This window comes from Dromiciops gliroides, chromosome 2 (assembly GCF_019393635.1).
Source record: "Dromiciops gliroides isolate mDroGli1 chromosome 2, mDroGli1.pri, whole genome shotgun sequence".
NCBI classification, from domain to species: domain Eukaryota; kingdom Metazoa; phylum Chordata; class Mammalia; order Microbiotheria; family Microbiotheriidae; genus Dromiciops; species Dromiciops gliroides.
Window position 1 is genome coordinate 503,005,210 of NC_057862.1, and position 13,400 is coordinate 503,018,609.

Sequence of the window (13,400 nt, forward strand, 5' to 3'; positions counted from 1 at the left end):
GAAAATAGGGCATATAAGGGAGTGTTGGCCAGGAATATATGTTTTGGTTTGGGTTTTTGATTTAGGTAACAAATCATAATGATTTCAGTTTGAACCATGTGGAATAAATCTCAGGAAAATATCATATCTTTTAATACTTGATGGTGGTGATGTCCAACTTCTCCCCTTTCTTACATTGAAACTGCCTACCCATTTTGAATACAATTAAAATGGATTGCTTAAGATGTTAACCTGCTTTTGCAGCTTCAAAATTGGCTCCAGAAAATAGAGAGCTTAACTTTGAGCCTAAAATGACAATATTTCCATATGAAACTATGTTTGAGACATTGTCATTCCCCTGGCATAACAATCTTTGCCACTGTTTATATCAGGGGAGGAGGGTGGAAAGCTCGAGAATGAGCTTTCAAATGTGGGCTGTTAAATACCTGCTTTCTCTTTTAGAGTGGCCTTCAGGGTACTTCCCATGAAAACAGAGAAGGCACAGGTGGCACTAGAGAACTAGAGATCAGAAGGAACTTTGCAAACTCCATTGGGCTCCCTTGTCAGTGTTCATGGCCTGGAAACACAGGTTTAGCTCCAGGATTGTGCTGAGAGTTTGGCTCATGTTTCATGTTAGAATTTTAGAAGAAACTGTGCATGGCAGTAGAATCTCACTTTTGAACATTTGTCTGTCCTGTGATTACCAAAAATGTTAGTGAACAAACAGTTCTTGATGCATCCAACTTGTGAAATGTGCTTGAAGAATGCCCCAAGTGGAGAAGATACTGGGACTTAAGTGTCAGAACACTTGTGATCAAGTCCTAGCACCTCTATGTGATAGCTGTGTGACCTTGGTCAAGTCACCCACTCTGGGACCCTGGATCACCCTCTGTAAAACGAGGGGATTGGACTAGATGGTTTCTAAGGTCTCTTCCAGCTCTAATATTCCTTGAGCAGCCCTTTGCATGAGTTAGAAGAGCAGATAAAGTTATTTTAAGGAGCTAAAACAGGAGGCAATTAACTGGAATGAAAAGGGGAAGTAGGATCAAATAATTACCTTTCTGTTCCAGGCTCTGTTTCTAACTAGATAAGAGACCTTGAGCAAGTGACATGAGGGTAATGAGATTATTTAAATGGTTTCCAAGGTTCCTTCCAACTCCAGAATTCTATGATTCTAGAGAAAAATTAATCTCTCACTATGCTGTTCTTGAGAGCATGCATTTTTTTGTTTCCCTTTAAAGTAAAAGATAAAACCAGCAAGTAGTAGATAGAATGTTGGCCTCAAAGACAGAAAGATCTGCTTTCAAGTACCATCTCAAATGTATACTGTCTGTGAGACTGACCAAGTCACTTAACTTCTCAATATTCTAGGCAACTCTCTAAAACTAAGTGACAGAAAAGGTGCTGAACTGCCTTGATATGAATGAATGAATGAATGAATGAATGAACAAATGAATGAATGAATGAACGAACAAATGAATGAATGAAAGAAAGAAAAAACATTTATTAAACACTATATTCCAAATACTGTGCTAAACACTAAGGGAGGGATTGAAAAAATTAGGCAGGTACACCTTTCAATGAGTTCTTATATTTAATTGGGGGAAAACAATACATAAAAGAAAGTTGGAGAAAGAAGGAGTTTCCTCATGGGGACTTCTCTAAACTAATTAAATCACAGGTCCAGTTCTTGTTTCCTAAAGCAAAAGATAAGTTGCTGACTGAACCTCAGAAAAGTCACCACACTTTAATTTCATGGGAAAATATTAAGTACAGTAACTTTGAACTCTGTCATGGCATAATAGCTCAATATTATAGGGATTTAGTCCACCCTACCACAGGTCAAGTGAAATTACCTGGAACCTAACTATAAGTAGCAAAAGGCTGACATGATATCATTAGTCTAAAAACATATCTTGTCCTGTCCAACTCTAGCCATCTTTATGAATGTATTCTAATGTTATTTATCTTGGGTCACTAATCTTTTTTTTAAAAAAAATACAGGTGTTGATAAGTACTTGCTAATATGTGGTTCTTCATAATATAAAAAAACTTAACAGTGGAAGCCCTTTCTGAGAGTGATTTGGTCCCCTTTTCCATCTCTAAGCAGGCCTGCTTCATCATTTCACCAAAAGGAGACAAGCATCTCTGTTGTGACTCTTTGGGAATGCCCTCCAAATCACTTCTGGGTACACAATGTGGAACACAGAATTGAATATGGATAATCTAAGGGGGGGCAGTCGTTGCAATTATAGGAGAATTCAGGCCAACATCATATCAATGCTTCAATGGTCTTGGTCAGATTGTAAAGTAGATACCATAAGAACAGTTTTACTCGAAGGAAGGGCTTCAGAATATTATTCTGCATTTTAAGTGTCCTGGTTTTTGACACCAGCTACTAAAGGACATGGAGTCAGAAAACTTGGGCTCAAATTCTACCTCTCTGTCACCATGGGTCAGTCATTAAAGTCCATGAGCCTCAGTTTCCTCATCTGTAAAATGGAGATTAATGATACTAGTAGTACCTACCTCACAGGGTTGTTGTGAGGCTCAAATGAAATAATGTATGTAAATTGCTTTGCACACCTTAAAATGCTATATAAATGTTATTTTTTTCAACCATCCAATGAGGCCAATTCACAAAGGAGTAAGATTCCTATGTTCTTTGCCCTCACCGGATTGCACTCCAACCTGTGCTTTATCAAACGAGTTCTGTTGGTAATAAGAAGTAAGCAAAAGAGTGTAGCTAGATCCATATAAATCCATCTGCACCAAGCAAACAACTTCAACAGAATGCCCCACTGAGTTAGGAACATCATTTTTCCTATAAGAAAAACAACATATTATCATCATTAAAGTTCTTGCTTGTTAATTTTGCATGATGAAATTATTTTTCACATAATTTGTCTAGCTCTTCATAATAATATTTAAGGAACAATACAGGATTTAATTCTGAAAAAGTCATTATTATAAATTGATTTGATTTATACAATAAGGTCTGCTCCTCCTATCCCTTCCTCCATTTCCCAAATTTTTGCAATATTCTGGGATTGAAAACCTTAGGGATGTTCGAGAAATATTACCAATCTACATGTTGTTCTGTAGCTAATCAATATTCAGTACTAATGTATGGAAAATATATTGGTAGTCCCTTGCTTCACTGTGAAACTACAGCCAAATTAATTATTGCATTCTCTATCCTCCATAACTCTCCTCGTGCTCCTCTGCTCTGCATGCCAATTAGAATGAGATCAGAAATTCTCTCTTTCTTCCCTTCCTGTGTTTTTCTGACCATGCCCATCACCAGTATTTGAAGGAATGTCTATTGTTAACTAACCCAGACTCTTGTTATGATTACATTTTTTTGTATTCTGAGTGTTTCTATGTTTTAATACTCGGCTGTTTTCTCTACCTCTTCTTGTCAAGTTCTTGCCATGCATGAAAATGTTCTCAAGTGTCCTACACCAGGCTGCACAGGGCGCGGGCACGTAAATAGCAACAGGAACTCTCACCGAAGGTAAGCAAAGCATTCTGGGACTCGATGTTAGAGGGATAAAAGCTTCCCAATGGCAGCATTCCTGGTAAACCCTTCCAAGGGTGTGTGCTTCCTAAGGCACTTCTCTATCTTACAGAAGGTGACAGATGGTCCTTGGTGTGCTGTTTATAAAGAATCAAGAGTATGTTCACATATTGCATGGGGAAGACAAATGCCTATGTTTCCCCTTTTTGCAGGTTGGGTTATTTGAGTTGTCTGTATCCCTTCCTCAGGTTCCATCTGATAGCTCAGATCCAATTATCTTATAAGAATAATTCAAATTCTTTTCCACTGGATTAATTCCTTTGCATTTGTCTACCTTGGAAGACACCTGACACTTCTTAGCACACTCCTTCTGCACTGTAAGGTTTTTCTGAAGTTTTCTTCCCCCCTTCTCAACTTTGGCAGCTTACTACCTGGAATTCATTAATGAAAACCTGAGTTTTGAGGAATGTACTGTTCATTCCATTTTCAGGATGATTTATCAAAGCATTAAATGAAACTGATGCCAGAACCTATAGCTGAGTGACTGTTACATGAATATTTACTTCTGCACTCAGAATACTGCTAGTATATCCCCATCCTTTCTGCTATAGTTAACCAGTGTACCAACCCCTCTTAGAGTGTAAGCTCCTTGAGGGTAAGAGTCATGTTTTATCTAAACTATGTATCACCTGCAGAAGAGAATACAGGTCCCCACAAACAGTAGGTACTTAATAAATGTTACTTGTATTGAATTGTTGTATTGTCTCATAGAGCTTGGAGTGACAGGGTTAATGGATCCCAGGAAGGTATTTTCCTGGGCACTACTGCCAAAACCACAGTGCTCAGCCTCTGATATAAAGCTAGTAAGAGAAGTAAGGAAAGAGTTTCTGGTTAGAAGACAATTGTTGGGGCAGCTAGGTGGCACAGTGGATAGAGCACTGGCCCTGGATTCAGGATGACCTGAGTTCAAATCTGGCCTCAGACACTTGACACTAGCTGTGTGATCCTGGGTAAGTCACAACCCCCATTGCCTCACTAAAAATAAAAAGAAGAAGAAAATTGTCATATTTAATGCTGAGATTTCCAGTTTTCAAAATAATTAATATATAATAAAATATAAAAAATTCAAACTAAACATAATGTTATCTTCTTGGATGATTTGGAAAGCATTTCATGATCCTCAGCACCTCAGGATCATTATTCTGTACATCATTTATCACTATCTTATAAATGTATAAAAAATACTGATTCATGGAAAGGTTCAGTTAATGAATGCCAGAAAAACAAGCATCTTTTGCTTGAGCCCTATTTCAAAACAAAACTTAAAGCAAGTTCAATATTTTCTTCTACACAAATTCAAGTTTTCTTTCTTGTCCTAGCCAGTCTTTCTTTATATTCTTTTGTTTGTTTTGTGGGGAAATGAGGGTTAAGTGACTTGCCCAGGGTCACACAGCTATTAAGTGTCAAGTGTCTGAGGCCAGGTTTGAACTCAGGTCCTCCTGAATCCAGGCCTGGTGCTTTATCCACTGCGCCACCTAGCTGTCCCTCTTTATATTCTTAAACGCTTCCTAACAACCACTCCATGTAAATTGCCTTATTTCCCTGTAATGATTGGAATGACGCCACCTACTGGAGACTTGCTGTGGAAAGCTCCACCATGAGGAAAATGCCTCAGAGGCATTGTGGCTTTTCCTTGGCGTCAGGAAATGACGTTTGCTCATGGGTGCTGTCTATCAAGGCTACCAGCCAATCAAGTTGAGGAGCCTCCTATGGTCTGGGAGGAGACAGGAAGGAGGAAAGGGAGCCTGCGCAGAGAGCGCTGGCCTTTTTGGGCTTCGTGACTTGATGGTGGTGGCGGCAGAGGACTTCACAGGAAATTTGAGGAAATTTGAGGAAAGATAGGAATGCCAGGCTGTTAGAATTCTGTTCTCAATCTTTTTCTTTCTATTTTCCAATAAACCCTTAAAAACCTAAACTCGTTTTATCAGTGATTTTTAGTCAGTTTCCCCCAAACTGGGGGAACAGATTAGAATCCACATTTAGAATCTTAAATTACACATCCCACTAATGGATGTTCCCAGATTTCTCTGATATCACGCAAGATTATGGGCTTTTCATAAATGAAGAATGCTGCTAAAAGTTTTCCTTTTCTTTCATTTTTGCTTTGGTTGTGTGGCCTGAGTTTACATCGCCCAGAACCTAGACTATCAGAAATATGCCAGGATAAATATTTCTGAAACAGGAATCTAGAGGGATAGAAGGAGTATAGTGGAAAGAACATAGTATTGGGCTGCAAAGGACCTAAATTCAAATACAGATGCTTCATTTACTACTTGTGTGACCTTGAGCGAGATCCTGGCCATAAATGAGAGGGTTGGATTTGACCATGTCTAAGTCCTTGCCAAGCTCCCCATCCCAGGTCCCCACGTCAATGTACTGCATAGCTCTTGTATTTACAGTTAAGGTGGTGAAGCCAACAATATCTTTTCCTTCATATGTGCATAGCATGATACCATACCTTAAAAGTTACATCATATAACCCCAGCACCAAAATATCATACAGAATGAGCTCAGATGAACAGGACACACTTTAAGACCTCAAGTATCAGTCATGCAAACAAGGTGCCTCTAAATATCAAGGTTTGGTGGCAATTGAATGTCAGTCTGATACACACACACACACACACACACACACACACACACTTATTTCCATTCATGTGGAGACCACTAAAGAGATCTGGTCAGAAAGGCATGCAACAGACTATGATGACAAGCAAAGAATTGCTAGGAACAGCTGACAGATTTTTAGTTTCAACTAAGAGCTCCATCTGCTGGTACCAACTCATTTGTTTCCACACTTGGGAAACTAGGAAATTTGTCCCTGAAGAGCCCCCGTTATGATCTCATTTGCAAAATTGTTGAGTATCATAGAATAGAACTAGAATTTAAAACTCCAATTTATCTATATCTCATGTTATGTCGATTAGAAAAAAAATAAATTTTGAATAGCTCAGGTTATCATTGCCTCCCAATAATAATAAATGTTTACATGTATGAGCAGCAGGAATCTCCTAGATTAGAAACAGAACCAGCAGTGTTGACCATTTCACTAACAAATCAGCAAGCAAGAAAAATATAACCTCCCTCCCCCAAATCAAGGTCTAGAGAGAAGAAAAATCTGTGACCACCTGGACACATCTTTCACCTTTTCAGTCAGCACCCTGTAGGGCTGACTGAGAAGAAGGGTGGAAGGTGGTAATTGGATTGGTGTGTTGTGAAACTGTTTGAGACGAAACAATTAAAGCCCCTTTCTATAATTGCAGCCTCTCCGGATGCCCTATTGCTGCAGCAGAAAAACTGGCGAAAGCTCAAGAAAAACACCAGAGCTGTGATGTGTCAAAATCCAACCAGGCATCAGATCGAGTTTTAAGGTATTAAATTTCTGTAATGATAGATGTGGGGCTAAAAACAAGGATTCCCCTAAAATCACTAAAAACCGGTTTTTCCTAAGTGCTTAACTCTCTTGGGTACTGTTTGGGATCATTTGTCAATGAAAAGGGGCCAGTGAGGCAGCTTGGGATAGCAGAAAAATCTTTAGAGCTGGAGTTAAAAGATCGAGATTCAAATTCAGTCTCTTTGAGGGGATGGGTAACTATTGGTGAGTCATGTAAGCACTCTGAGCCTCAGTTTCTTAAAATACATGTCTCACTGACCATGTCCATCCCACGCTCAAAAAGTTCCATGGGGTGCCTATTGCCTCGAGGATAAAATACAAAGACTTCTGTTTAATATTTAAAGCCCCTAACAATCTGGCTCCAGTTTACCTTTTCCGGGCTTATTAAACATTTCTCCCCTTCATACACTCTCCATTCTGTCCAAGCCCACCCACCTGCTGTTCCTCAAATATGACAATCTATCTCCTATCCCCATACCTTTGCACAAGGTGTCCCTTATGTCTGGAACACACTTCATTTTCACTTCTCCCTCTTAAGATCCCTGACTCACTTCAGAGGGAGCTTGAGTTCTGCCTCCTTGCATGAGGATTTCCCCGATTCCTTCAAGTGCTGGTGTAACCCCACTATTCTCTCTAAAATTACTGTGTATTTTAATTACTTATATGTGTGGACATTGTATACTCTAAAGAATTACTCTCTTTGAGATAAAGGTCTGTTTCATTTTTGTCTTTCTATCGCTAATACCTATCAAAATACTTAGCACAAATTAGATACTAAATGCTTTTTGATTCATTAATTGATCTGGAAAATTATGATAATGTTTCCACTACTTAACACAGAGAATTGTTGTGAGACAAGTCATCTCTCCATTATAAAGAGATATATAAAGCTACATTATAAAAGTTAATGTAATAGAAAAAAAGGAGACCCCACCAGCTTGTAGTCTCAGCTCTGCCACCAACAAATTGTCTGACCTTAATTAAGTCAGATTAGACTGGGGTCAGTGAGGAAGCTTGGGATAATAGAAAAATCTTTGGAGCTGGAGTTAAAAGATTGAGATTCAGATTCAGGCTCTTTGAGGGGTCAGATTAGATGATTCTTAAGGATTCCTTCAAGACCATAGTCTATAAATTGCCTAAAATTCTATGGAATGATTTTTTAAATTATTCCAAAAATACATTTTCTTCAAATATTTTTATAAAGTTCTTTTCTGTTCAACCTAAGTATGTTAATGCTTTTGAAACAATGGTTAATAGTGCTACTATGATCTATTTACCCAGGACTTTTTCATACAAAATGCTTTCATGCTTGCTTGTCATCTCTTTTGATCTCCCAAATTTGCCTAAGGTAAATATTAGAAAGGCTGTTACTATAGTATTTTGACAACTGAAGTTGCTGTAGGACAAAGATGTGAATGGCTTCCCTAAGGTCACAAAGCAGGTGGCATTGAAGAGGTCTCTAGATTTATAACTCACCAGATCCTACATTTACAGAATCCAGGCAAGTGAGATGATTGTCAGCGGCAGGTTGAACAGTTGTCCCCAAGCCTTAAATAAAACTGCAAAGTTCAACGTAGGCGACATTCGTCTAGCTTCCTGGCATCCTCTCTCCCCTGCCCACAGGTACCCAGTAAATTAGCCAATAGTTGAGACTTTTATTTTTGTCTTTGTATCCTCAGCACTTAACACAGTGCCTAGCAGATTAGTCGGCACTTAATAAACGCATGCACTTATTCATTAATTTTGTTATGCTGCCCTCTGGCTGTCTAAAGACTTTTTTCTACCCTATATACCAATATTAGCCATTTCATCCATCACAGCTCAGTGCAGGGATTTTTGAGCTAGGTATTAAGAATAAAAGGCATCATTTTTTAAAAATCTATATTGATGTGTGATCCAGCAGGCCAACCTGCCTAGGAAATTTTACATTTCAAAAATGATTCTTGATGATAAAAAATATTTTTTGGAAGTTAGTAGAATGTGCTTGAGAGAGATTTTGAACAAAATTACAGAATTTCATGGTTGGAAGGGAAATCAGTGATCACCTAGATGGCACAGTGAATAGTGTGCTGGGCCTAGAGTCAGAAAGACCTGAGGACTTCAAATCCAGCCTCTGACACTTACTAGCTGTGTGACATTGGACAAATCATTTAGCCTGTTTCCCTCAGTTTTCTCATCTATAAAATGGGAATAATAATAGTGCCTAAGATGATGTGGTAAAGATCAAATGAGTTAGTATTTGTCAAATACTTGGCACAGTAGTATCTTGTACCTAGAAGGTGCTATAGAAATGGTTTTCTGAGCCTCAGTTTCCTTATTTGTGAAATAAAGGGGTCGGAGTAGATGGTCTTTAAGGCTTCTCCAAGTTTCAAGTCTATGATATTATGATTCTAGAATCTTAAAGAATCTCCTTTTCTAATATTAAATTGCTAATAATTATACCTTAATTATTTAATAAAATTACTTCTTATTGAATAAAGTCCTCTGCTGTTAATATAGCTTATATATCTATAACTGCTTTCCTTACACTAACTCTTTGAAGTGAATAATCTAGGTTTTAAAGCACTTTAAAGTTTGCAAAGCACTTTACAGTATTGTCTCATTTTATTCTTACAATAACTTTGTGAAGTAGTTGTTATTATCACCATTTTTACAGACGAGGAAACTAAGGCAAAGGGAAGTTAACGACTTGCTGAGGTTCACACGGCTAATAAGTATCTGAAGACAGTTTTTAAATCGGGTTTTCCTGACTCCAAATGCAGCACCTAGCTATATCATCTGTAGTTTACAGATGAGGAAACTGAGGTGAAACAAGGAGCCCACAATCACATCCCTATCATCAGAAACCCAGGTATTCTGGCTTCCAAAGCAGGGCTTTCCCCATGTTGCCACACTCTTGTTTGGTGCAGCAGCCAAATATAACATCCCAATGTCCTGAAAACCAATTTTTTTTCTGCGTATGTCATAACTGGTAAAAAGCTCTTGCCCAAAAGGAAGCTGTATCAAATACCAATAAAAGAAAAGCCTGTAGCCTCCAATCTCATAAATGCGATGACATTTCTGATGGCTGGTAAGTGTGCACATTCCTAATCAGATCCTGACTTGGGGGGGGAGGCCTTTTTTTTTTTCAAGGTCACACACACATGCCTGCATGTACGCACGCACACACGTGCGCACACACACACACACACACACACACACACACACACACACACACACACACACACTTTTCTCTTTTTAGAGGCAGGAATTCCCAGGAAACCCAGGCAGAGATGGTCCCTTGTCCAAGAGCTGACTCTCCAGCAGGCGGTGCTTGTAACTGATTTAGCAGTTTGACTGCTACTATCATGTGCTCCCCCATCTCCTGTAGGCAGTGTAGGTCATACAGAACTTCACACATCTCAAGAATTTTCTCCCTCTCTTATCCCACACAAAAAAAACCAACTTAACTGTTTGAGATAAAATTCCCTGGCCTGTAATAAGAAAACCTATTTGTGATTTCCCTGAGGAATCATAAAGATTGAGTGGAAACTGTCAAAAATGAATATTTAAGTTCCCAAAATTAATCAGTTATAGTTTGGGATACTTTTGTTGTTGTTGTTACTGATTTTGCACTTTTAGCTAAGATTCATTCCTAAGATGACAAAATTATACCTGGATGAGTTCTTAGAAATCATCTAGTTGGAACCTCCCTCGTTTTACAGATGAGAAAAATGAGGTCCAGAGAAGTTAAATGATTTTGTCCAAGGTCATACAAGCGGTAAGTGCAGAGTGGGGATTCAAACTCAGGTACTATGATTCTAAGTTGTGTCCCTTCTACCATGCTGTCTCTATGTTATTATCCTGTCTCTGCTTCTGAATCTAGCCGATCCGAATATCCTCCATCTCCCTCACTTTTTCCCACCCTTCTCCTGGCTGAAAATGAAGTCTAATAAGGAATAGCATGGAATATAGGTTGACCATTCTTTCTACCTCCAATCCTTTTCCCACCCCACTGACCTTCCTAAAGTATACCACTGGTTAAGTCATTTCCCCATTCAAAAACCTTAATAGTTCCCAGTGCCCACAAACCCTTTGATATAGCCTGAAATTCAAGGATATTCAGCTATCTTGTCCCAACCTACTTTTTCAATCATATCACATTATGCCAATGTAGTAATGTATGCAACTACCAAAACTGGATTATTTCTCTTCCTAGATAGACCCATTCTTTTCTATTTTTATGCATTTACTAATGCCATTTCCTCTTTCTATAATGGTGTCCCTCCTCAGTTACACATCTGTCAAAATCCCACCCATCCTTTAGGCCAAGTTCAGGTACCACCTCTTCTGAAAAGTATACCATCTATCCAGCTGAAAAAAGAACCTCCATTCCTCTCAAGTACCAAAACATCTTATTCATAGCTCATTTAGCAAGAGAGTAAACTGAGGCAGTCTTTATATAGACACAAAATTTTTCTCTGCCTTCATTATAAAGATATTAGTGCCTAGCCATGTTCTAATTTCACTCATACTTACTACATCATGCTTGCTTTCTCTTACCCTCTCTCAGCAGCAGTTTCCTCATGTGTAAAAGGAGGATAATAATGGCACCTAACTAGCCCACAAGTTGTTGTGAGGATCAAATGAGATTATATATATATATATGGCGCTTCACAAACTTAAAGCATTATGTATAAATGCTAGCTTTCATTATTATCACTGAATGAATGAATGAATGAATATAGAAAGATTAAAGCTCTCTGTAGTCATATGTCCAAAAGGGAAAACTCATAAGCAAATTTGTTAATTGGGGTTATGGTCACATATCTGCTGTCAACTCTAATTATTAATTTACTTGAATAAAATAATCTGTCTTTTTATCATAGACATAAGTGTCTTGGTGTCCTCATGTAACTAAAAATGACGGCTTCAATATTTCAAGGACATGTGAGCTATTTATAGACACAGTATACAATTGAACTCTATACTATGTGCCTACTTGTGCAAGATACTGTGTTAGACACTGGGATTACAAAGACACAAAAAAACCCAACCAAACAAACAAACAAAAAAACCAAAGACACACACAAAAAAATGAAATAGTCCTTAGTCTCAAGAAACTTACATTCTATACCTTAGTAGAAAGATTTTGTAAGTGGCTAAAGCAAGAAACAATCCATCACCTGATGACCAGCTCTCTGGTAACTGTCTCTCCATATTTAGCTAGGCCAGTTCATAAATAACAGACACACCCAGTCCATTACCCAGTCCCAAAGACCTTTCCAGTTTGGTAGGACCTACATGAGCTTGTGCTACCCAGGCACAGCCTTTGAGAAACCACCATGGTCACCTCCAGACTATGATGATACTTAGGAGAAGAGATTTAATGGGCATTTACTTTCTTGGGTCTGCTGACATTTCACATTTGCCGTTTGAGTCTTGATAAGATTCTCATACACTGATATCTGTCATCAATGTGTAAGAACTTAGACTGGCAGATGGTTAGCCTTCACAAGAGAATTAAAAATCAAATCCTACTACATGAATTTGCTTATGGTTCTTTCCAAATAAGGTATTTGCCATTAGAGCATTTTTAGCTTTAATATTTTTTTCCAGACCTGTGATTTCATCATTCCAGCTATATCAGGAGTTCTTGACCCCTTTTGTGTGTCATGGATCCCTTTCCAAATGTGGTGATCACTACAGATTCCTTCTCAGAAGAATATTTTTAAATGCATAAAATCAAATACATAAAATTACAAAGAGGGGGCACCTGAGTGGCACAGTGGATAAAGCACTAGCCCTGGATTCAGGAGGACCTGAGTTCAAATCTGGCATCAGACACTTGACACGTACTAGCTGTGTGACCCTGGACAAGTCACTTAACCCCCATTGCCCTGCCCAAAAAAATTACAAGGAAAACCGATATATTTAAATAGTCACACATGCGCGCGCGCACACACACACACACACACACACACACACACACACTTTTTTTTAAGTTCATGGACTTCAAGAAACTTTGGGCTAAAACAGAAAATATGCAGTGTTTTTCTCAGAAAGCTAAACTGTAAATATAGAGATAGGTTGTGGTCTTTAACATAAAGTTTTTTGAGACTGCTTTTCATCCACACTGTAACCAAAATATATGTACAGTAACATGAACTCTCCCTATTTTTTATGTTTCAGGCCGATGTGCTTCGTAAAGCAACTAGAGATCCCTCAATATGGCTACAGAAACAATGTCCCCACAACCACACCTCGCTCCAACTTGGCCAAGGAACTAGAGAAATATTCCAAGACGTCGTTTGAATATAACACTTACGACAATCATACTTATGGCAAGAGAGCCATAGCCCCCAAGGTGCAAACCAGGGATATATCCCCCAAAGGATATGATGGTAGGAGGTGCACACTCTTATACATGAGAGACAAGTTTGCCATTAATAATGTTGTTATTGTATA

The 13,400-nt window shown here is 38.5% G+C and overlaps 1 protein-coding gene across 8 annotated transcripts in view; it reads left to right on the top strand.

Moving 5' to 3' along the window:
- MYT1L (myelin transcription factor 1 like) overlaps positions 1-13,400 on the top strand; it is a 730,598-nt gene that overhangs the window by 525,493 nt on the left and 191,705 nt on the right. For all 8 annotated transcript variants that reach the window (XM_043981893.1, XM_043981885.1, XM_043981887.1 and 5 more), the window contains 3 exons: positions 3,406-3,496; positions 6,823-6,930; positions 13,125-13,336. In XM_043981893.1, the coding sequence (XP_043837828.1) occupies positions 3,406-3,496; positions 6,823-6,930; positions 13,125-13,336 (411 nt within the window). The remainder of the gene's footprint in view (positions 1-3,405; positions 3,497-6,822; positions 6,931-13,124; positions 13,337-13,400) is intronic.